At 44.9% G+C, this 26,054-nt stretch overlaps 1 protein-coding gene across 1 annotated transcript in view; it reads right to left on the reverse strand.

The window, feature by feature from the left end:
* LOC139268859 (BICD family-like cargo adapter 1) overlaps nucleotides 1–26,054 on the reverse strand; it is a 114,355-nt gene that overhangs the window by 81,400 nt on the left and 6,901 nt on the right. Inside the window, exon 2 of the mRNA XM_070887644.1 lies at nucleotides 979–1,194. Within this exon, the coding sequence (XP_070743745.1) occupies nucleotides 979–1,194 (216 nt within the window). The remainder of the gene's footprint in view (nucleotides 1–978; nucleotides 1,195–26,054) is intronic.

Here is a 26,054-nt window from a genome sequence, read left to right on the forward strand (position 1 = left end):
ATCAAGGCACACTGCCTCCATTTCACTGAAATGTGAATCTCCGTGTCTCTACATGGGTGCACCCAATTACAGGGCCAATGGGCATCTATCAGGGGGTTGGTGCTGGTTGGGAATAGCGTTACGCTGAGCATGAAATAAGCGCCATCTGATTGTTTGAAATTGAATTTAAATGTGAAATGCGTAGCAAGTTAATAAATTTGGACGTGCTGTCGAATTTGCTGCAGTTACAGGTGTAATGCAGCCTCTTTAATGTCAGCCTTTGCTTTCGTAGGAGCTTATTTAGTATGTAAAAAACACTGATGAAAAATAATCCCATTTAGAGCAGAGAGCAGCACATACTAGCAATCACTGATAACATGCCTGTACACTGGGTGACTCAACCATTTTATATGCTGCAAGCTGATTGAGTAGCCCTGCTTCCATGGTAACAGCAAGTACAACAGCCCATCTGAATAGGATTCATATCCCAAATAAAGTGCTCTGCAGCACTAAAAACAGATTTCTCCAGATTGAAATCCCTCGCTCAATACACGGCTGACACCCACCTCTCACACAAAGCCGGTGTGCTATATTGGCGCATATTTCTACGCGCTCATGTTATTGCCTTCCCAGCATCGCTCTACTGGCACGTCCCTTGCCAACACATCCCTGAATCTCTGCTAATGCACGAACATACACCTCAGTGGCAATCCCCATCGCAAACATTCACCCTGTGCCATTCCATGCATACCCTTGCAACTCTGCCAATGCCTGTCTCTACTCCCTATACATCAATCTGCCAATAAACGCATTCCTAACATTTCAGAGATGCACACCTTCTCCAGTGTCCATGTCTACAACATCTTCATTTGGAGGGAGAAAAATAGACAGTGAAGTGCACTTGTGATGTAGCAAATTTGATCCATTGTAAGAAATTAATGGAGGAGCCTGCACCCGCACCCAAGTCCATCCTCCAGTGTTGACCATCACAAGACTTACCCTGGTGAGCTGCTCCAAGAGGCGTTGGTTCTGTTCAGAGAGTTCACGCAAGGCTCCTACTTTTTCTTTGTTTGCCTCGCGTAACTGGACCTGGTGTCTCTCCAACTCATCTTGAAGCTGTTTCAGATCACTCTCCAGCTCAGCAACACGGCCCTCCCACTCTCCCTCACGGTTCTCAAATCGTCTTCGCAACTCATGTTTCTCCTGTTCCAGATGCTGACGAGAGACAGAAAAACATGTCACCTTTGAGATAAAGGAAATATCAGCTTCTTTTAAAAAACAAAGAATTGAAGAATTTATGGAAACAGAAGCCTATGTACATTAACAAACCTATTTACCATAAAACCCTATGTATGAGTTGCATTAGGACACAAGTCTCATCCTTAAAGAATGCAAAAATATACACTAGATATGACTTGTACAGGAGTTTAGTTCTTACTCAGTGCTATATCCCACTGTTCATTGATCGGAGGTAAAAATGAATTCCTTTATTGTTTTTTTGTTTTACTACATGTTACTTTCCAATATCCATTCTAAAATCTTCAGCCATTTTTTAAAACCAGCTACTTAATTTGCCCAATTCCTTTAAATGCTATTAATCTCCCCACATTGGTCGCCTGGCCATAGCACTTGGTGCTATGTGTAGACTTCAGAATGATAAACGATATCTATCTCAACAACTTGTATTTATACAGCACCTTTAATGTAGAAACTGTCCCAATACACTTCACAAAGGAAGAAAGGAATAAACATTGGAGTCTTTATGGGGGAGTTAAGATAGGTCTCTGAAAACTTGATCAAAGAAATGGGTTTTCTGGTGACTTTTAAAGGTGGAGAGAGAAGTCGAGAGTCAGAGAGGTTTAGGGATGGCATGCCAGAGAATAGGGCTATCACAAAACAGAGGGAAGAGAATGCACAATAGATCAGAGGACCAAAAGAAACAGGTGACCGTGCAAGACTGGCAAAAGTTGCAGAACTGAATATACCAGGTTATACGGTTTACAGGAAGAATAGGGAAACTGGTAGAGGAGGAGTAGCCTTAGTGATTAAGAATGAAATTACTTCAATGATAAGAAAGAATACAAGAGGTAAGCAGGCAGTGGAGACTTTATGGGTAGAATTAAGAAATAGAAATGGATTTAAGACTGCAGTGGGAGTTGTGTATCAGCTGTAAAGTGGGAGAATGTATTAATGCAGAGATGTAGTAAAGACAGAGTGGTTTTAATGGAGAATTTTGGGATAAGCAGTCAAGCTCCTGTCAGAAAGGTAGCGAATTTCTTGAGTGTGTTTAGGACAGTTTCCTGCAACAATATGTCCTATATCCAACAAGGGAGCAGACCATAGTAGATTTAATATTGAGTAATGAACCAGATTTAGTCAACAGCCTGATGGTGCATGAACATTAATCTAAAAGCGGCCATAATATGATTGAGTTCAACGTGGTGTTTGAAAGGGAGAAAACCGAAACAGCTAAGATTCTAGATTTAGGGAAGGCTGACTTCAACAGGATGTGACAGAGACTAACCACAGCAAACTGGGCAAATCTGATAATGGGTAAAATGACAGATGATCAGTGGGAGGTGTTCAAAAAAGAATTTAACATAATACAAAACAGTTTATACCCCTAAGGGGCAAGAGCTCTACCTGCCAAAACAAAGCTGCTAGGGAGGACAAGCTAAGGGACAACATAAAACTGAAGGAAAAAGCATACAAAAATGCAAAAAATTGCATAGATTCTGCTGAATGGGAGCGATGCAAGCAAGAACAAGCAAAATAACAGCAAAGGAGACAAAACAGATGGTAAGAGCTACAAAAAGGAGTATGAAAAGAAACTTGCAAGGGATATCAAAATTAAAACAAAAACTTTTGCAATTATATTAGAAAATGAGGGTGGTCAAGAGCAGTGTAGGCCCCTTAAAAACTGATAAAGGTGATATTGTAAATGAAAATAAGAAAATGGCAGACATGTTAAATAATTGCAGTAGAGGAAGAGGATAGTATGCCAGAAATCCCAAGGAAATTAATTTTGAAACAGGGATGGGGATTCACCATAATTAAGTAAGCAAATCAACAGTAATGAAGAAAAAAATCCCCAGGACAAGATGGTTTCCATCCCGGGGTTTTAAAGAAAGTAGGTGAGCACATTGCAGATGCCCTAACTATAATCTTCCAAAGTTCTCTCGATTCATGAACCGTTCCTTTAGATTGGAAAATTGCACGTCACTCCGCTATTTAAGAAAACAGAGAGTGAAACCAAGGGATTATAGTCCAGTTAGCCGAACATCTGTTGTCAGGAAATTACTACAGTCTATAATTAAGGATAGAGTGACTGAACACCTTGAAAATTTTCAGCCGATCAGAGAGCCAACATGGATTTGTAAAGGGTAGGTCATACCTGATGAACCTGATTGAATTTCTTTAAGAGGTGACTAAAGTAATGATCAGGGAATGTCTATGGATGATATTTATATGGATTCCAGAAGGCATTCAATAAAGTCCCTCATAAGAGACTGTTAGCTAAAGTTGAAGCTCATGGAATTGAGGGCAAATTACTGATCTGGTTAGGAGACTGGCTGAGTGACAGGAAACAGAATACGGATAATGGCAGGTACTCAAATTGGCAGAATGTGACTAGTCGTGTCCCATAGGGATCTGTGTTGAGGCCTCAACTATTCACCGTGTTTATTAATTACTTAGATGGGCTAGAGGGCCATATATCCAAGTTTGCCAATGACACAAAAATAGGCAGCATTGTAAATGGAAACATAAAATTATAAAGAGATATTAATAGATTGAATAAATGGGGTAAAACTGGCAAATGGATTTCAATGTAGGCAAGTGTGAGGTCATCCACTTCGGACCAAAAAGGGATAGATCAGAATACTTTCTAAAATGGTGAAAAGCTAGAAGCAGTGGCAGTCCAAAGAGACTTAGGGGTGCATGTACATAGATCATTAAAATGTCATGGACAGGTACAAAAATAAAATCCAAAAGACTAATGGAATGCTGGCCTTTATATCCAGAGAACTAGAATACAAGGAGCTGGAAGTCATGCTACAGCCAAACAAAGCCCTGGTTAGACCACACCTGGAGTACTGTATTCAGTTCTGGGCAGCACACCTTGGAGGGAGTGCAGCGTAGATTTATTAGAATTATACCTGAACTCCAAGGGTTCAATTACGAGGAGAGATTACACAGACTAGGGTTGTTACACGCAAAGGGTGATAGAAGTTTGGAATGCTCTTCCACAAACTGCAGTTGATGCTGGGTCAGTTATTAGTTTTAAATCGGAGATTGATGGTCTTTTGTTAACCAAAGGTATTGAGAGATAACAATAATAATCATCATCACTTTTATTTATATAGCACCTTTAACATAGTAAAACGTCCCAAGGCGCTTCACAACAGAATTACAAGATAAAACAGATAAATTTGACACTGAGCACAAAAGAAGAAATTAAGGCAGATGACCAAAAACTTGTTTAAAGAGGTAGGTTTTAAGGAGCGTCTTAAAGGAGGAAAGAGAGGTAGAGAGGCAGAGAGGTTTAGGGAGGGAGTTCCAGAACTTAGGGCCCAGGCAGCTGAAGGCACAGCTACCGATGGTTGAGCAGTTATAATGAAGGATGTTCAAGAGGCGAGAATTTGAGGAGTGCAGACATCTTATGGGGTTGTGAGGCTAATAAAAATTAGAGATAGTGAGGGGCAAGGCCATGGAGTGATTTGTAAACAAGGATGAGAATTTTGAAAGCGAGGCGTTGTTTAACTAGGAGCCAATGTAGGTCAGAAAGCACAGGGGGTTGGATGATCGTGACTTGGTGCGAGTTAGGACACGGGCTGCTGAGTTTTAGATGACCTCAAGTTTACGTAGTGTAAAATATGGGAGGCTGGCCAGGAGTGAGTTGGAGTAGTCAAGTCTAAAGGTAACAAAGACATGACGTTTTGAGGTTTTCAGCAGCAGAAGAGCTGAGGCAGGGTGTAGGCGGGCAATGTTACAGAGGTGGAAAAAGGCGGTTTTAGTTATGCTGCGGATATGTGGCTGGAAACTCATTCAGGATCAAATATGACACCTAGGTTGCGAACAGTCTTGTTCACCCTCAGATCGATGCTAGGGAGAGGGATGGAGTCAGTGGTTATGGAACGCAGTTTGTGGCAGTGACCAAAGATAATAGCTTTAGTCTTCCCAATATTTAACTGCAGAAAATTTCTGCTCATCCAGTACTGGATGTCAGACTAGCAATCTGACAATTTAGATATCAAGCAGGTATAGGGAAATAGGGAAAAGGCAAGTTTATGGAGATAGGTCACAGATCAACATAATCTCATTGAATGGCGGAACAGGCTCGAGGGACTAAATGGCCTACTCCTGTTCCTACAGAATTTATAGAATAGCACAACACAGAAAGAGGTCATTTGGCCCATTGAGATAGATTATGTAGCTAGAGAGGGCCAAAGTCATGCAGGGATTGATTTGAGAACGTGAAACATAAATGTAATGTGTTCGTGCTAGTGTAGGTCAACGAGAATAAGGGTGATGGACAAATGGGGTTTAGTGTGGGGCAGTGTTCAGGCGGCAAAAATTTGGACAAGTTGAAGTTTGTGAGATGGAGGTATTGGGATGCCAGTGAGTACAGCATTGGAGAAATCAAATTCAGATTTTGGTGGTGGGACAGAGACGGGCATGTTATGAAGGGGATGTAAGCAGCTTTCGTGATGGGTAGGATATAGAGTTTGAAATCCAGCTCTGGAGTGAAACAGAACACTGAGGTTTGAAACATTCTAGCTGAGCCTGAGTGAGCAGTCAGGGAAGGGGTTGGAGCCAGTGACAAGGGAGCTGAGTTTTTACCAGGGCAGAAAACAATGGCCATGGTTTGCTCAATATTAAATTTGAAGTAATTCTGGCTCATTTATGACTTAAGCTAGGCACTCTGACAGCACAGCGATGGCTATAGGAAATAATTGAGAGTTAGAGCTAACATCATACCTAGGGTTGGGATAAGTAGGAGTAGTGCCATGGGAGGGCACTTCCATATGCTGGACAACAAAGTAGAGATGATGAAGAAGAATGACGTAGACAACCTCTACACCATCAGCAAGGACAAGCAGAGATAATGCACCATAGTAACAGAGGACATAACTGGTGATTTTGACCGGGTGGTCTCGGTACTATGAGCAGTGCCGAAAATGGGCTGGAGGGATGAAACAGAGTTTTGAGAAAGGTGGGAACTGAGCTGGGAAGTAATGACATGTTCATGGTGTTGGAGAGGAAATGGAGGTTAGCAGTGAATTGATAAAAGTAGGGGCTAAATGGGTCAAGGGTGGTCTTTGAAGCGGGGCTAACAGTAATTTTGAAAGAAAAATAAATAGTGCCAGGGTGAAAGGAACAATGTGAGCAAGTACAAATGGTAGGAAGGATAATTGAGCGATGCAAAGTTAGATGGGGCAGGCATCAAGAAAGTGGATCCTGTGGAAAAGAGAGAAATGGCGAAAGGGACAGGATTGGGGTACGTGGTGGGGTGCAGGGGAAGAGAGGGCTATTCATGCCACCTGCATGGATGGTCTTGACCTTGCAGACAAAGAAGTCCATGAGCTCCTTGTATGTTGTTAGAACGGATGGTGGAGGAGTTGGGGGAAGGGTGCTTAAGCTAGTTTGTCATACAGAAAAGGAGTTGTGCATTGTTCTTGCCCTCCAAAACAATCCTGGAATTGGAGAATTTGGCTGTGGAGAAGGAAACTTGGTAATGCTTGGTGGAATTAAACCAGATTTAACAGTGGATGATAAGGTCAGTTCTGCATCAAGTATGCTGAATTCTGTGACCCTCAGACTTTAAGGATTAAAGATGGGAACTGTATCAGTGGGACCTATTGGGGTGGGAGACAGCAAATGACTTGGTTGGGACATGGGCTTCGAAGTCAGAAGTCAGGGAACTTTAAAGCAGGTTAACAGTGGCATTGACATTCTAATGGATAGGGGACCAGAGGAGAGGGAGTTAGAATAAAAACAGAAAATGATGGCAATACTTAGCAGGTCAGGTAGCATCTGTGGAGAGAGAAACAGAGTTCAGATTTCCAGCATCCGTAGTATTTTGCTTTTGTATGAGAGGGAGTTGGAGTTTGAAATCTCCATAAGGGACCTGTTTATAGTGCGGGGCAGGGGGGGGGGGGGGGGGGGGAGGCATTGGCAGGGTGGGAAAGAGAGGACTTTTTTTCCCCTAAGGCAGATGTTCAAGCTAGTATATTTGGAAGAGGCAACGAGATGTGGATGGTAAGGAAGCCAAGGAGGTGGTCAGAAATAGCCTTATTTCCTACATTGCAATAGACTTTTCCTACATTACAACAATGACTATACTCCAAAAGTACTTCATTGGCTGTAAAGCGCTTTGAGATGTCAGGTGGTCGTGAAAGGTGTAATATAAAATCCAAGTCTTTCTTTTATTGCCGATCGAGTGCTCAGAAATGGTAAGGCCATGCGAGATGTCAAGGTTATGGAGGTAGATCGAGACATTTACATGAATGGTGAAGTTAAATGAAGGCAGGATGGCAGAGAAGTTAGTGAAGAGAAGCAGGGTGTAGATTGAAAGCATCGAGGATAAGTTATTGCTTGTGCAGAGACTCAGAAGAGATCTCGGTGACGATTTTATGAATAACAGGGGATCCAAAAGTGCTCACAGACATATTTCAGTCACACGGTAGGATCTGGATGTAGTTGACCTGGAGTATTCTTGGATCTTTGTGAAACAATTCTTTCTAATTGACAAGCAGTGGCTAATATCACGGATCTCTGCACGACCCAGGTTTTAAGCATATGCTGCAACAGATGACTTTTTAAATGTAGCACATAATTTAGTATGCGCACATAGTATAATAACTGTTTACCTGTATAAACAAAGTATAATAATAAATAATTGTTTGAAAATATGATACACTGTTGAATTTTCAGGCACAAGAAAGGCCACAATTTACTGACATTATTTTAAGAAGTCCCAGAAGGAGAACAAACTAAACATGCGGCAAAGTACTGGGGAATGTGAAAATAGAGCATGGCACACACACCCTGCAGAGAACCTTTCTCTCCGTCCCAAAATCCCATTAGTCCATCTCTCTCTTTTACACATTCCTAGATCTCATTTTTGAGTGGAATGAAAAGCAATTAGAGCCATGACGGAGTTGCAAAAAATGAAACTGACAAAATCCATTCCATTTTTTAAAATTCTATCATACAAATCGCAGTTTGGGGATTTCCACTATAGCAGTCAGACAGGGACAGAAGGCAAGTAGCTCATGCCATGACATTACATGCCTGGAACCTTGTTTATAATATAGAACTGTATGAAATTGCTCTAAGCATCTCATTCAGCACCCAATCCCACTCTAAACAGGAGGTCATAGTCTTTAATGCACAGCCGGAGAGTGATGTTGGACACAATTGCAATTGGAATCCACTTGCTACTGTATTTTGTTAACTAGTTATTATATCCAGGGTAAAACAGTGGACACTTTATAGGGTTTCCAACGATCAGGTAATTCCACTATTGAATAAAGATTCTCCTATCTTCCGCTCCTTCTCTGCCCTGTGACATTAAAGCTGACAGAACCTCACTTGAAATCAGCCAAAATGGAAAAATAAAGATATTGGCAAAACAAGATTCTGAACAGTTCACAAAAAAGGTCTAAACCCATTTTATACCTAAAATACAAACATACAAAATGAGAAAGAAGATTCCTGTTTATTATTACTCACTGTGCAACCACAAAGTTCCTGTTCATTCACAGGATGAGGGTTACCCAATGTAGTGTATTTGCTTCATGGGTTCTTTGCTTAAGAATTCATAGCTACACATTAGCTGTAAGAACTAGCTGGTTTATTGGCAAAGATTTAACAATGAAACTGAACACTACCAATTCATACTTCAGGCTCACAACAACTATTTTGTTGTATCTGTAAAACAATAAAACATTAAATCAAATGCCCCCTGGCTAAAAGAGGAGGCACTAAAACTGGCAAACTTACACAAATTAAACTTTAGACAGTCAACTGGTTCAAATTTAAATTTGGTTGCCAGGGGTAATGATGCACTCCAGTCTCTCACGGAAGGCCACGAGCGTACCGGTGGACACCGCGTGCTCCATCTTCAGGGACACTCTGGCTTGAACGTAACTGCGGAAGAGAGGCAGGCAGTCGGGCTGAACGACCCCCTCGACCGCCCGCTGTCTGGACCGGTTAATGGCCACCTTGGCCATGCCCAGCAGCAGTCCTACGAGGAGGCCTTCCGACCTGCCCGCTCCCCTCAGCACAGGGTGCCCAAACATCAGGAGTGTGGGACTGAAGTGCAACCAGAATTTGAGGAGCAGTTTAAATAATTATTTAAATAATTGAAGAGGGGCTGCAACCTCACGCACTGAACATAAACATGGAACACAGACTCCTTCAGGCCGCAGAAATTGCAGGCTGCCGAGGGGTCCGTGAACCGACTTAAAAACCTATTGCCGCGACTGCCCCGTGCAACACCCTCCAGGCCAAGTCCTCAATCAATAAAGGGAGGACTCCCGCGTAGAGAGAACTCCATTGGGGACCCCGCCTCCTCTGGACGACAAGATGGTGCGCCATGGCGTGGCAACAGCTGCACAAACCTGGGAGCATGTTCACAGGTGCATACATTACACCCAATGTGTAGCCAGACGGTGTTCTTTTCCATTCAGCAGCAAGATGGTTACATGCTGTGTAGCTCTATGGAGTTATGTCGTTGATTCACCTAAGTCAGGATTTATAAGGTTGCTTTGCAGTAGCTTTATTTTCTTTGCCATCCCCAAGTGTGGAATTCTCTCCCTGCTCCGCGGCACCACGTCACATCTCCCACACAAATATGCACTGTTTCAGAAATGGTTCCAACCCCCGACATTAACAGCTGTAATATCAGCCACACTAGTATGGCTGCAATACAAACAGCAAAGAGAGCAAAAAAAAAAAAATAAATCGCTTTCATTTCACGTAAGTAAAGATTTAATTTCAACGACTTGTAAACCAAATTGGATTTACATTGCAATTTGTGCTGCAGCAGAGCTCCAAATGCCAGGAACAGCAGAAATGGGCTGAGTGACCTACTTCACTTTTAATTTTCGCCCCTTTTAATAAAGGCCGTGCTGTGAAGGGTGGAGGATATTGGCCTGGAGTTCGCCGCCATTCCACCTTTGAAACTGACCGCAACTTCGGGATTTGGCACATGTGCAAATCCTGAAGTTAGTGTCAGTCATTGACAGTTCCGATACAGGCTGCACTGTGCCCCCACCCCACAGAGCCCGCAATCTGAGTAATCAGCCAAATTATATGAAACTGATGAAAACATAAGCTCTTCTGCAGCAAGTACGCTGTTAAATTCCTCACTAAAGATTAGACCCAAAGGGATTAGGTGTAACTGGAGTTTTGATAGCGTTATTACAGCTAAACAAATGTTAAGGTCCTGGGAAACTAACTTTAATTTTGTCCATTGTGAAATATGTCCATTTTAATTGCCCTGAAATCGCACTCCCCACGGGTGCATACGAGGTGCGCACGCACCCATGGGGTCCCCACAAGTTCTGGGTTTATGTATGCGAAACGCATGCGCCTAAACACGGAACTTGCGATCTGTCACGAAATCTCTGGACAGATCCATCGCATCCGGAAGAAAAGGGCCTCCGCGGGTGGAGAGTTGGGCTATTTGTTCAACTCCTGCCCAGCGAATGTCCTTCAACTTCTTGCGTCTGAAAAAAAGTAGGCGTAAGGCATGCTTTTATCAGCAGAAGAGTTTTAAAGTACAGAAAAATACATTTAAAAAAATGAATTTAAACATTTAAAATCCTGTTAAATAAGATAAGTTTATTTTTAGACCCGTTAAAATATATAAATTGATTTTTCAAATAATTACATTTTTGTTTTAAATAATTAATTAAATTCCACTTTTATTAATTTGAAATACGCAATTTTTAAAAAGTTACTTTCAGAGCTTCTGTGTTTTTAGGGGGTATACCCATTCATATTTATGGTGGTTCTGTATGGAATCATCATTAAGTATGACTAGGAATCATCATCATCATAGGCACTCCCTCGGAGTTGAGGATGACTTGCTTCCACACTAGAAATGATTTCTCAGATGACTGAAGAGTCCAATGCGGATCTACAGTCTGGAATATTGTATCAGTTTTGGTCTCCTAGTCGTGAGGAAGGACGTTCTTGCTATTGAGGGAGTGCAGCGAAGGTTCACCAGACTGATTCCAGGGATGACTGGGCTGTCATATGAGGAGAGACTGAATCAACTGGGCCTTTATTCACTGGAGTTTAGAAGGGTGAGAGGGGATCTCATAGAAATTTATAAGATTCTGACGGGACTGGACAGGTTAGATGCGGGAAGAATGTTCCCGATGTTGGGGAAGTCCAGAACCAGGGGACACAGTCTTTGATAAGGGGTAGGCTATTTAGGACTGAGATGGAGGAGAAACTTCTTCACTCAGAGAGTTGTTAACCTGTGGAATTCCCTGCCGCAGAGAGTTGTTGATGCCAGTTCACTGGATATATTCAAGAGGGAGTTAGATATGGCTCTTATGGTGAAGGGGATCAAGGGGTATGGAGAGAAAGCAGGAAAGGGGTACTGAAGGAATGATCAGCCATGATCTTATTGAATGGCGGTGCAGGCTCGAAGGGCTGAATGGCCTACTCTTGCACCTATTTTTCTATGTTTTTCCGTCACAGGTGGGGCAAATGGTGGTTGAAGGCACAGGTGAGTGGGTTGCCATGCACTCCTTCTGCTGTCGATGTTTGGTATCAGCTTGCTCTCGGCGAAGAGACTTGAGGTATTCAGTGCCTTCCCAGATGCTTTTCCTCCACTTTTGGTGGTCTTGGGCCAGGGATTCCCAGGTGTCGGTAGGGATGTTACATTTTGTCAAGGAGGCTTTGAGGGTGTCCTTGAAGCATTTCCTCTGCTCACTTAGGACTCGCTTGCCGTGTCGGAGCTCCGAGTAGAGTGCTTGTTTTGGGAGTCTCGTGTCAGGCATGTGGACGATGTGGCCCGTCCAATGGAGCTGATCGAGCATGGTCAGTGCTTCGATGCTGGGGATGTGGGCCTGAGCGAGAACACGGACGTTGGTGCACCTGTCCTGTCAATGGATTTGCAGGATCTTGCGGAGGTAGCGTTGGTGGTACCTCTCCAGTGTTTTGAGGTGCCTGCTGTATGTAGTCCATGTCTCTGAGCCATATAGTAGGGCGGGTATCACCACTGCTCTGTAGACCATGAGCTTGGTGCCGGGTTTGACGTCCTGGTCTTCGAACACTCCCTTCCTCAGGTTACCGAAGGCTGCACTGGCACACTGAGGGCGATGACTGCCCTTGTTGACAGTAGGCTCCCGAGGTGTGGAAAATGGTCCACGTTGTCCAAGGCCTCATCGTGGATTTTGATAACCGGGGGCAGGGGGGGGGGGGGGGGGAGAGGGGTAGTGCTGTGTGGTGGGGGGCAGGTTGGTGGAGGACCTTTGTCTTACGGATGTTTAGTGTAAGGCCCATGCTCTCGTACACCGCGGTCTGCGCACACTTGGAGGCCGAACTCCAAGCCATCGTCGTCGAATGCGAATACCCCTACTCTGATATGTTCTTATTGTTAATATCTTATATGTTAATATCCATACTGAACCTGCTTGATTGTATTATGATTTTCTAACTGTCTTGCTACTACTCCCTTAATAATGGATTCCAGCATTTTCCCAATGACAGATGTTAGGCTAACTGGCACATAGGGGTCAAGTTTCGGGCCGCTATGGACGCCCATTTTCCGCGTCTAAAAGTGCGACAGAAAAATACCTCTTAATTCTCCGGCTCCTTGCTGGTCCCTGGGAGCTCGGCGCGGTGCGCACACAGCAGTGGGGGGTGGAGCCAAAGAGTCGCGCCGATTCTGTAAGTGGAGGGGGGCGGGGCTAAATTAAATGGGGCAACGTCGTGCTGACAGCCCTGCGCACGCGCACTAGCCCAGAAACATTGGCACTCGGCCATTTTTAAAGCGACTTAAAGAAAAGTGTTGATTTGTCTCGTGGACCCGTCTCGTGGACCCCTGGAAAGGCTTGGTTTTGAATTTTGGTGATTTTTTTTTTGTGTCTGAAGGAATGCTTTTAGCAGCCCTGTTGAATAAATCACCTGCTGAAATCAGTGAGTACTGCTTTTCAGACAATTAAAGATTTATTGTAACTGACAGCAGCTCCAACACACAGAAGTTGTTTAACATTGCTTTAAAGAATGGCCCCGTCAGCGATCGGGGTGTGGAATGTTGGTGGGCAGAGCAAGGATGGACTGCTAAACTTCCAGAACAGGTGCTGCATTGGTGCATGCAAATTAAGGAGTGTGTGTTTTGAAAAGTAAGAGTGTCAATTCAATACAGCAATGGAACAACGTCCACCAAGAACAAAGAATTTCTTGCATGAGGAAGTGGAGATATTAGTCAACGTCATTGAGCAGAGATGGCAGGAGCTAGATACCAGCAACAGAGGTCGCATAAAAGTGCCACCTAAAGAAATGAAGAAAAGCTGGAACCAAGTTGCAGAAGATTACTGCGCAGTGGTGCATACCATGAGATCTGGAAGCCAGTGTAAAAAGAAATGGTACGACCTTGGTCAAGTAGTTAGTGCAAGTAATATTTTCCATTTTTAATGTAATCGTAATTGTAACGTGACTATCTGTATGTCCCACCCTGCAGAAAGACGCACTCTGTAAAAAGTTATATTTTACGCTTTGCGGAAGAAATTGGCCCCCAACAAAAGGAAAGTAACTCGAACAGGAGGAGGCACGCCCAATCTGCATCCACTGACACCCTTGGAACAGAGGGTAGCTGCTATGATGAGTCGTACATGGAGAAAAGCTGGGCCCGCACGCAAGGAAGAGGGTAAGTCCTGAAAATGAATCGTGGCCCTTCAAATCAACCTGCTGCCTGGCCTGCTATGTGTGAGAGTACTCATGCCATCCATCCTGCCCCCTCCCTTGCTGTTAAGCATTTGACTGTTCTGGTGTATTTTGCAGAACATGATGATGATGATGATGCTGCTGCTGCCAACCCTGAGGATCCTGAAGATACAGAACAAGAACCAGTACAACAGATGCGGATGATCCAGACTGGATGATGGCGGCGATGACAGGGGAGAGCTTCCAAATTAATGTTTGTGAGCCCCCATTAAGGGGCATCAGAGTTTCAACCCCTTGCATAGGTACTGGTTCCACCTTCCATGGTTTTGATTCCGACATTGCGGGTCCCAGTGGTGCTGGTGATATAATGGAGCAGTTCACAACCATTTACCCACCATCCCAGCCCACGGCTCGCACTCGAGTGCTGTCGTCTGGAACACTGAGCGTCCCACCGTCCCAGCCCGCGCCTCCCTGTGTAGTGGTGCCATTTGGAACACCGAGCGTCCCACCGTCCGTGCCCGCGCCTCCCAGTGTAGTGGTGCCGCGAGGCAGACCCAGGCAGAGGAGAAGGAGATTGGAGACACGCTCTCCTGAGATGCAGCATTCAACAGATGCGGCTCAGGTTGTGGCATTGGGTATGGAAACCAATGAGTTTACCCGATCACTCATCAGTAGCGTCAGTGCAGTGGGTGAAGAGGTGATGGTCCTGACAGGAGAAATAGCAGTGATGACACGGGAACTTAGGGAGGGAATGTCCAAAGGAGTGCAATCGACGGCACAGGCCGTCAGGGAGGGCATGCAAGTGACGGCACAGGTCGTCAGGGAGGTAGCTGCTGCAATAAGGGCACACAGCCCCGCCAATCAAATTACACCCCCATAAAGAAGTGAACATTCACTGAGATGTGGATGAGAGATGGTTGCAGCCTTTCTTTACTTCTTTTGTTCTTGTTCTTGATGTAGCTGTAGTAACGTTTTTCAAATTGAAATTGTTTTGTAAGTTTTGTAACTTTACAACTTCTAAGTGATCTTAGGGTTTTTAAATGATCTTATAGTGTAAATATTCTCTCATTTTGTATCTTATTTAATTTTGCATCTAAAAAGTGATCTTGAAGTTTAAGTGATTTTAAGAGTGTAAGATTTTTCACATTGAAATTGTTTTGTAACTTTTGTAACTTTACAAGTTTATAAGTGATCTTCAAGAGTCATATGAAAAAGTAAAGTTTGAGACAACAAATATTTTATTAGTGATGTTAACTTTTCAATAAAATATTTTTTCATTAAAACTGATTCATCTTCCATTAACACAACACAACGTAGGAACAACTGCAAAGAATAAACATGTCCATGCGCAACAGCGGTCGCAGAGCCCTCAGGCATCAGTAATTGAAGCGTTCACGGATGAGCTGCTGGCGCAGGGCTCGAGCAATCGTTAAAGGAGCACGATGGACGGCCCTCCTCCGACCTCGTGCTTTGGCATCAGGCACTTGCATGCTTTCCTGATCGTCGTCATCATCCACACCCTGCTTTTCCGTGATACTATCATCATGCAGTGGACCCTCACGTGGGTCTTCTGGTTCCACTACCAGCTCCTGCTGCCTCATGATGGCTAAGTTATGGAGCATGCAGCACACAACAGTGAAGTGACCGACAATCTGAGGAGAGTATTGCAAGTGGCCTCCGGAATGGTCCAGGCATTGGAAATGCTGTTTCAATATGCTAATGGTCCTCTCAATGATGCTGCACGTCGCAATGTGCGCCATGTTGTATTGACGGTCAGTTTCTGTCCGTGTCACGCGTAGGGGCATCATGAGCCAGGTGGTCAGGCCGTACCCTTTGTCTCCCAGTAGCCAGCTCTGCCATTCTGGCTGCTGCTCAAACATGTCAGATATAACGCTGTCGCGTAGGATGAACGCATCATGGGTGCTGCCAGGGTATCTCACATCGACTGACATGATGCGCTGCTTGTCGTCACACACGAGCTGCACATTGATGGAGTGGAAATCTTTTCTATTCCTGTATTGCTCGGAATCCTCCACAGGTACTAGCAAGGCTATGTGGGTACAATCAATGCAGCCCTGTACCTTTGGGAAGCCGGCAATCCTGAAGAAGCCCACAGCCCTCTCATAGATCGCTTGTGCGGTCATTGGGAAATTGATGAAGTCATTCCTCTGCGCATACAGTGCAGCCGTGACCTGGTAAACGCAGGCATGTATTGCACATTGAGAGATGGCGCACACATCTCCAGTTGTAGCCTGAAACGATCCTGAGGCATAGAAGGCAAGTGCAGCTGTTACCTTCACTTCAACAGACAAGGCAGTTGGCGTTCTGCTTCTGGGCTGCAAATCTGCTCTCAGCATATCACAGATCTCAGCGACAACTTCTCTGCGGAAACGCAGCCTTTTGACACAATCAGCCTCGCTCATGTCCAGGTACGAGCGCCTGGCTCGATATTGCTGACATGGGTAAGGTCTCCTGCCCATCAGCCTACGGGCTATGATGTTCCTGGTGCGGTGAGCTCTAATCAATTCTCTCCTACGCAGTGAATTGCTGGCGAACCATTGCATAATCCGTGGTGTTGACAATGCAGCACCCATTCTGCAAATTTAAGTTTCAACCTGGCTATCTGGCTGCCTCACCCTGTCCCTGGCCGAATGGCCTCAGCTTCCCTCGCAGCTCGAAGGCTGCTTGCTGTATCTTCAGCCGCCGTCAGCCACTGCCGACGCCCCTATCCTGTGGCCGAATGGCCTCAGTTACCCTCGCAGCTCGAAGGCTGCTTGCTGTGTCTTCGGCCGCTGTCAGCCACTGCCGCCATCCCTATCCCGTGGCCGAATGGCCTCAGCTTCCCTCGCAGCTCGAAGGCTGCTTGCTTGCTGTGTCTTCGGCTGCCGTCAAGCCACTGACGCCGTCTCTGTCTCCTACATGGAAGGAAGGCCTGCCTGAAGCACCGCAGCTCGAAGGCTGCTGCTGCTTCTCACAGGTAGGAATATTCAATATTTTGTCTTTGCTTTGTTTATAATTTTTTTATTCAGGATGGCTCTTTATTTGTACAAGTAAGACTGTTGAATGCTTGTAGAATTTAATTACTTCCCTTCCACCGCCCCCCCCCCCCCCACCGCCCCGTTCCCTACGCCTGATTTGTAACCTACGCCTGATTTGTAAAGTGTAGGCAAGGTTTTTCTGAGCGTACAAAAATCTACACTTATTCCATTCTACGTTAGTTTGGAGTAAGTTTTCACTACCTAAACTTTCAAAACAGGCGCAAGTGGCCGGACATGCCCCCTTTTGAAAAAAAAATCTGTTCCAAAATGAAACTGTTCTAAATGACTAGAACTGGAACAAATTAAATGCCGAGAATTGCAATTTCTAAGATACTCCATTCTAAACCGGTTGCTCCAAAAAAATAGGAGCAACTCAGGCCGAAACTTGACCCCATAGTTTCCTACTTTCTGCCTTACTCCTTTCTTGAATAGGGGCAGTACTTTTGCGGCTTTCCAATCCACTGGGACATTTCCAGAATCTAGGGAATTTTGGAAGATTACAACCAATGCATCCACTATTTCTGCAGCCACTTCTTTTAAGACTCTAGGATGCAGGCCATCAGGTCCAAGGGACTTGTCAGCCTTTAGTCCCATTAGTTTGCCAAGTACTTTTTCGTTAGTTATAGTGATCATTTTAAGTTCCTCCGTCCCTTTTGCCCCTCGATTATCTACTATTATTGGGATGCTTTTAGTGTCTTTTACTGTGAAGATACATACAAATTATTTGATCAAAGTCTCTGCTATTTCCTTGTTTCCCATTATTAATTCCCCAGTCTCATCCTCTAAGGGACTAACATTTACTTTAGCTACTCTCTTCCTTTTTATATCCTTGTAGAAGCTCATACTGGCTGTTTTTATATTTCTTGCAAGTTTACTGTCATAATCTATTTTCTCTCTTTTTTTTTTAAGTCATCCTTTGCTGGTTTCTAAAAATTTCCCAATCTTCGGGCATACCACTCAATTATGCAACATTGCATGCCTTTTCTTTCAATTTGATACCATCCTTAACTTCCTTAGTTAGCCACGGATGGTTCATCTTTCTCGTAGAGTCTTTCTTTCTCAATGGAATATATCTTTGTTGAGAGTTATGAAATATCTCCTTAAATACCTGCCACTGCTCATCTACTGTCTTACCTTTTAATCTATTTTCCCAGTCCACTTTAGCCAACTTTGTCTTCATACCTTTATAATTGCCTCTATTTAAGTATAAGACATTAGTTTCAGACCCAGATTTCTCACCCTCAAACTGAATGTGAAATTCTATCATGTTATGATCACTCTTCCCTAGAGGATCCTTTACAATGAGATCAGTAATTAATCCTGTCTCATTACACATTATCAGATCTAAAATAGCCTATTCTCTGGTTGGTTCTACAACGTATTGTTCTAAGAAACCGTCATGAATAAACTCTATGAATTCGTCCTCAAGGCTACCTTTGCTAAATTGATTTGTCCAATCTATATGAAGATTACAATAGCCCATGATTATTGCAGTACCTTTCTTACTTATTTCTTGATTTATACTCTGTCCTGCAGAGTAGCCACTGTTAGGGGACCTATAGAGTACTCGCATCAGTGACTTATTTCCCTTAGTATTTTTCATCTCCACCCAAACTGATTCTACATCTTGATTTTCCAATCCAAGATCATTTCTCATTACTGTACTGAACTCATCCTTTATTAACAGAGCTACCCCATCTCCTTTTCCTTTCTGCCTATTCTTCCGAAATATCAAGTATTCCTGAATATTCAGTTCCCAGCCTTGGTCACCTTGCAACGGCTCTCAGATCATAACCATTTATTTCTATTTGGGCTGTCAATTGATCTATCTTGTTTCGAATGCTGTGTGCTTTCAGATAAAGAGCCTTTAATGTCTTTTCCCATTTTTTCCTACTCTGACCCTATTTGCTGGTGTTATGTTTGTATGTTCAGCCCCTTCTTGTCACACTCTGGTTACCATTACCCTTATTGTTACCCTGCACTATTGCCTTGTCCTTTCTCTTTAACTTTCTAAATTTCCTCCATCACCTGAACCCTCCCCCCACTATTTGGTTTAAAGTCCTATCTGCAGCCCTTAGTTATTCAATACACCAGGACACTGGTCCCAGTATGGTTCAAATGAAGCACGTGCCACCGGAACAGCTCCCTCATTCATCAGTACTGGTGTTAGTGTCCCACAAATCGAAACCCATTTCTCCCACACCAATCTTTGAGCCATGCGTTCAATTCTTTGATCTTATTGACCCTATGCCAATTTGTTTGTGGCTCAGGTAGATCCAGAGATTATTACCTTTGTGATTCTGCTTTTTTATTTAGCCCCTAGCTGCTCATACTCCCTCAGCAGAACCTCAACTATTTACAATTTATATTAATGACTTGGATGAAGGGACAGAGTGTAATATAGCCAAGTTTGCTGATGATACAAAGATGGGTGGGAAAGCAAATTGTGAGGAGGACACAAAAAATCTGCAAAGGGATTTTGACGGGCTAAGTGATTTGGCAAAAATTTGGCAGATGGCATATAACGTGGAAAAATGTGAGGCTATCCACTTTGGCAGAAAAAGTAGAAAAGCAAATTATAATTTAAATGGAGAAAAATTGCAAAGAGCTGCAATACAGAGACACCTGTGCATGAAACACAAAAAGTTAGTATGCAGGTACAGCAAGTAATCAGGAAGACAAATAGAATGTTGGCCTTTATTGCAAGAGGGATAGAGTATCAAAGCAGAGAAGTCCTGTTACAACTGTACAGTACCTAGAGTACTACGTACAGTTTTGGTCTCCGTATAGTTGTATTGGAGGCTGTTCAGAGAAGGTTCACTAGGTTGATTCCTAAGATGAGGGGGTTGACTTATGAAGATAGGTTGAGTAGGTTGGGCCTGTACTCATTGGAGTTAAGAAGAATTAGAGGTGATCTTATCAAAACATATAAGATAATGAGGGGGCTCGATAAGGTGGATGCAGAGAGGATATTTCCACTCATAGGGGAAACTAAAACTAGGGGACACTAAAACTAGGGGACATAATCTCAGAACTGATTTAAAACTGATGAGGAGGAATTTATTTTCTGATGGTTGTAAATCTATGGAATTCTCTGCCCCAGAGAGCTGTGGAAGCTGGGTCATTGAATATATTTAAGGCGTCGATAGATAGATTTTTGAGCGGTAAGGGAATAAAGGGTTATGGGGAGCGGGCAGGGAAGTGGAGCTGAGTCCATGATCAGATCAGCCATGATCTTATTAAATGACGGAGCAGGCTCGAGGGGCCAGGTGGCCTACTCCTGCTCCTATTTCTTATGTTCTTTCTTAGTCCTACCTATGTCAATGGTACCTACGTGGACCATGACAACTGGATCCTTCCCCTTCCACTCCAAGTTCCTCTCCAGCCCCGAGGAGATGTCCTTAATCCTGGCACTGGGCAGGCAACACAGTCTTCTGGACTCACGCTCGTGGCTACAGAGAACAGTATCTATCCTTCTAACTATACTGTCCCCTACCACGACTATATTTCTTTTTCTTTCCCCAACTTGAATGGCCCCCTGTACCATGGTGCTGTAGTCAGTTTACTCATCCTCCCTGCAGTCCCTGCTCTCGTCCACACAGGTTGAAATAACCTCGTACCTGTTGGACAAGTGCAAGGATTGAGGCTCCTCCAATGCTACCTTCTGGATCCCCATATCTGCCTCACTCATAGTCACACCCTCCTGTCCCTGACTACGGACCAAATTTTAAGTATTTAACCCAAGGGGTGAGACTGCATCCTAGAACAAAGAGTCTAGGTAAACCTCCCCCTCCCTGATGCATTGCAGTGTCCGAAGCTTGGACTCCAGCTTATCAACTCTGAGCCGAAGTTCCTCGAGCTGCAGACACTTACTGCAGATGTGGTTGCTGTGGATCACACTGGTATCTACCAGCTCCCACAAGGTACAGCTGCAACACATCACCTGCCCTGTCATCTCAATTGTATTTTATTTAACTAATTAGATTTTCAAGTTTTGAAATATCACTCAATTTATATGTATAGTTTTTAATCTATAATCATAGCTCTTAATTTAAACCATCGCGATCCCATTGATGCATACGAAACCCTGACGCTCCTGGGATATGTATGCCCCTATGAAGGCCTTCGTGTACAGGTCCAGGAGCGCAAGCCTCGAAACCTATGGGACTACCAGGTACTTATGTAGAAATTTTTGTGGTTGGAGGCCCCCGCTCGCGGGACGCCTCCGATCGCAATTTCTGGGCCATTACAATTTAAAATTTTTAAGAAACTTTTCAAAGAAAAGTTTTTTTTTTAATTTGTCCCTCTTTATTTCATGTTTGCCTTTTCCCCATGCAAAAGCCCCATCTTTGTTTTGCTGACATTTTTTTTTTAAGTTAGAATTTTAAGAGCTCACTCACTTCCCTGTTTGCTGTCCGTGAGAATTCTGTGCTTTGATTGGCTGCTTAGACAGCCTGATGATGTCACAGTATTCGAACAAGGGGATCCCCACTAACGTCCATTGATTTGAATTGAAGGTTGAAAAACCCAACGTTCTCGATACAAGGATCGCAATATCCTTGTGCAAAGCATACTTCGGGGCCGTAAATTCTGGGCCATCATTTGTCCAGAATGGTTATTTTGTTGTGGACTAAATGAAATTAGCTACATTAAATTATCAATTAACTATAAAAGGCATCCAAAAGCAAAAGAGCTGAAATTTTATTAGGGCAGAGGACTTGAGGAATTGAAATGACAGAAATGGGAGGGAAATGCTGGAAGATCAGGGTTTGCCTACGCGTTAAAACAGTTTTATTTTAAAAATTAGCAAAGTTAAAATTAATTTAATATAAACTTAAATCCATAATTTTAAAAAAAACTTGAAAACCCCAATAAAGAGCTAGAGCCTGTGATGCAGGATACCATCAATGCTCATAATAATGGTAATGAAAATGACATAAATGAAACAGCGGCAATTTGGTGATAATCAAGCTTGGACTTTGAAAGTCTAAAGATAATAGAAGGAAAGTAAGATCGGGAGTTCCATCGTTTTGAGGTCTAAAAAAGAATGAGTAGGAGATGATGTTAATTTGAATACCATCAGTATGCAAGGAAGAGAAAGAATGTGCAAAAGTCCATATTTAGAACTCAGATGAAACAGCAAGGAAAGTTCAAAGCAACAATGATCATTTAGGAATATTAATAATCGTATTAAGAAAAATCACTTTAAAGTGTCTAAACAAGCATATTAGGATTAGTTTACAATCTGATTATAGATAAGTACGATCATTATCACCATCAATACAAAATTACTCCTTATAACTATCTACATCATCATCACTGCCTTGGTAATTTATTCCCTGCTTGTTTGTGTAGGTGAGTGAATGTTTAGTAAGAGCCCAAGAAAAGGTTGTAATGTTGAATAATTACAACAGTACAACAATAATTGCAATTTCCCACATTACAAGTTACTACACTCCAAAAAGTACTTCATTGGCTGTAAAATATTTTGAGACGTCCGGTGGCCGTGAAAGGCACTAAATAAATGCAAGTCTTACTTTATAATGGAAAGAAAATTCTTCAATTTCACAAACATTACACAGGAACGTGACCCCTTAACCACCCTCACAGTGGGGTTCTATAGCACTCTGCCAGTACATAGAACACAAACCCAAACCATTCTCACAGTGTGGGTCCTATAGCATTCTGCCAGGACATGGGATCATGAACCCCCATCTTCACAGTGCAGCATCCTACAATACTGTCAATAGACAAGAACATTAATCCAAACTATCACATTTTGTCTGATCTTGTAGCATTCTGTAATCGGGATCGCAGTCCAAACTACGATCACTGTGGTGGGTCGCAAAGCATTCTGCCATTAGATAGGTACATTAACCCAAAATACCCTCACAGTGCAGTCTGCCATACAATGAGATCGTCAACCCAAATTACACTTACAAGGTTTCATAGCACCAATATTGGACTTAATAGCTTTGTGAAAGAGATATATTTTTCTAATCTTTGAAACAATTTAATCATTAGGTTATTCTTAGATTACTTTGGGGGAGGGAAAGGAGATTGGGGGAGGGAAAGGAGATTGGGGGAGGGGAAGGAGATTGGGGGAGGGGAAGGAGATTGGGGGAGGGGAAGGAGATTGGGGGAGGGGAAGGAGATTGGGGGAGGGGAAGGAGATTGGGGGAGGGGAAGGAGATTGGGGGAGGGGAAGGAGATTGGGGGAGGGGAAGGAGATTGGGGGAGGGGAAGGAGATTGGGGGAGGGGAAGGAGATTGGGGGAGGGGAAGGAGATTGGGGGAGGGGAAGGAGATTGGGGGAGGGGAAGGAGATTGGGGGAGGGGAAGGAGATTGGGGGAGGGGAAGGAGATTGGGGGAGGGGAAGGAGATTGGGGGAGGGGAAGGAGATTGGGGGAGGGGAAGGAGATTGGGGGAGGGGAAGGAGATTGGGGGAGGGGAAGGAGATTGGGGGAGGGGAAGGAGATTGGGGGAGGGGAAGGAGATTGGGGGAGGGGAAGGAGATTGGGGGAGGGGAAGGAGATTGGGGGAGGGGAAGGAGATTGGGGGAGGGGAAGGAGATTGGGGGAGGGGAAGGAGATTGGGGGAGGGGAAGGAGATTGGGGGAGGGGAAGGAGATTGGGGGAGGGGAAGGAGATTGGGGGAGGGGAAGGAGATTGGGGGAGGGGAAGGAGATTGGGGGAGGGGAAGGAGATTGGGGAGGGGAAGGAGATTGGGGAGGGGAAGGAGATTGGGGGAGGGGAAGGAGATTGGGGGAGGGGAAGGAGATTGGGGGAGGGGAAGGAGATTGGGGGAGGGGAAGGAGATTGGGGGAGGGGAAGGAGATTGGGGGAGGGGAAGGAGATTGGGGGAGGGGAAGGAGATTGGGGGAGGGGAAGGAGATTGGGGGAGGGGAAGGAGATTGGGGGAGGGGAAGGAGATTGGGGGAGGGGAAGGAGATTGGGGGAGGGGAAGGAGATTGGGGAGGGGGGAAGGAGATTGGGGAGGGGGGGAAGGAGATTGGGGAGGGGGGAAGGAGATTGGGGAGGGGGGAAGGAGATTGGGGGAGGGGAAGGAGATTGGGGGAGGGAAAGGAGATTGGGGAGGGGGGGAAGGAGATTGGGGAAGGGGGGGAAGGAGATTTGAGATGTGGGTGCGTCAAGTTTTTTGGCCTTCTCAATTTTCTTTTTTTCCTTCTAACCTTATTTCCTTCTCAATTTTCGTCTCCTTTCTTCTATCCTCTTCCTTTCCCTTTGGGGGGGAGGGGGGGGGGAAGGAGATTGGGGGAGGGAGGCTGAACGGGACGGGCCCGAGACTTCGGGCAGGGCCCGTCCCCAGCACCAGATTTACAGGTAGGTGGCGTTGGGTCGGGTCGGGGGGAGCGCAGGTCGGGGGGTTGGTGGGAGGGAGGTCGGTTCGGTTCGGGTCGGGGGGGAGGGAGGTCAGGTCGGGGGGAGGGAGAGGGAGGTCAGGTCAGGGGGAGGGAAGTCAGGTCGGATCCAGTCCAAAGGCGGGGGCGGGGGGGAGCGGGAGTCGGGTCGGTGTCGGATCCAGTTCCGGAGGCGGGGGCCGGGGGGGGGGCGGGGGAGCGGGAGGCGGGGGTCAGGTCGGTGTCGGATTCGTAGGCGGAGGCAGGGGGGGGGGAGCGGGAGTCGGGTCGGCGTCGCCGGTCCGGAGGCGGGGGCGGGGGGGATGCCGGGGGAGTCGGGTCGGGTCCGGTCCAGGGGCGGGGGGGCGCAGCGGGAGTCGGTGTCGGGTCCTGTCCAGTGGCGGGGGGGAGCGGGTGTTGTTGTCGGGTCCGGTGGCGGGAAGCGGGAGTCGAGTCGGGTCGGGAGGAAGCAGGAGCTGGCCGTGGGAGGAGCCTTATCCACGCAGCCCCAGTGAGCCCATTCGGCCAGGGCTAGGGGCTGCGTGCTTCGGCCCCTCCCACACAGTTTTGGGCGCCTGGAGCTACTGAACATGCGCGCCCACTGTAGCGCGCATGTGCAGAGATCCCGGCACTGTTTTCAGCGCAGGGACCTGGCTCCGCCCCCTACAGCTCCTGCTGCGCTGCGCCGAGGGCCAGAGGACCTGCAGGGAGGTGGAGAATCTGGAGGGTTTTTTTAGGCGCACTTTGTGCCGCGAAAAACGGGCGTCCAGGTCGGGACTGCGCCGTTCTAGGCGCGGCTCGAAACTTGGGCCCTATGGCAGCTGCTGTCTTCCCCCAAGCCAAATAAGCAGGGCTCGAGACCACAGATCCAGCAATGAAGAGGGGCAACAATACCGTGAGAAACTATATGCTGCCCCCATTCATATTGATGCTCTCCATGCTGGTACAATCTAATGGGACACAATCAAATGAATCATTCCCAACATCCTTTCAGATAATTATGTCAACAAATAATTTTAAAAGGTTTCTAAAAAAAATGGAAACCAATTGTTACATTTCCGAATCCTCTGCAGGTCACATGTCATGGCCAATATTTATCCCTCAATCAACATAACAAAAACAGATTATTTGGTCATTATCACATTGCTGTTTGTGAGAGCTTGCTGTGTGCAAATTGGCTGCTGCATTTCCCACATTACAACAGTGACTACACTTCAAAAAAGTACTTCATTAAAGTACTTCATTGGCTGTAAAGCGCTTGGAGATATCTGGCGGTCGTGAAAGGCACTATATAAATGCAAGTATTTTTCTTTCTTTTAATCAAATACACTAACCTTTGTTTGCCAATAAGGTGCATGACAATGGAATTATTCTCCATTTAGGATTCCTTTAGTTGCAGCCTCTTTGAGAAGGTCCAATTTAACAGCAATGCCCTGAGGCCAACTATAAGATATTTTCTATTCCTTGGAAAGTTTCCCATAGATTGAACATGATTGATTTTCTCTTTTTTTAATGTTATGCATGTGTGATAGTGTAATATCTGAAGTAGGACAGGCACACCTCAAAAATGTTATACATGGAAAGATACTGTTGACACAAACAGCTTTCATTTATGGTGTTATTTTTCCTTGGATTGACACATGATACACTTTGCAAGATTGAGGATTCTAAGTATTATGATGCAATGTAACTGTCCACAGTGCTGGCCCCAAGATCTCACTGACAATACGCAAGCATAGGGTACTGGACATGCAAAACCGATTAGT

The sequence above is a fragment of the Pristiophorus japonicus genome, chromosome 8 (assembly GCF_044704955.1).
Source record: "Pristiophorus japonicus isolate sPriJap1 chromosome 8, sPriJap1.hap1, whole genome shotgun sequence".
NCBI classification, from domain to species: domain Eukaryota; kingdom Metazoa; phylum Chordata; class Chondrichthyes; family Pristiophoridae; genus Pristiophorus; species Pristiophorus japonicus.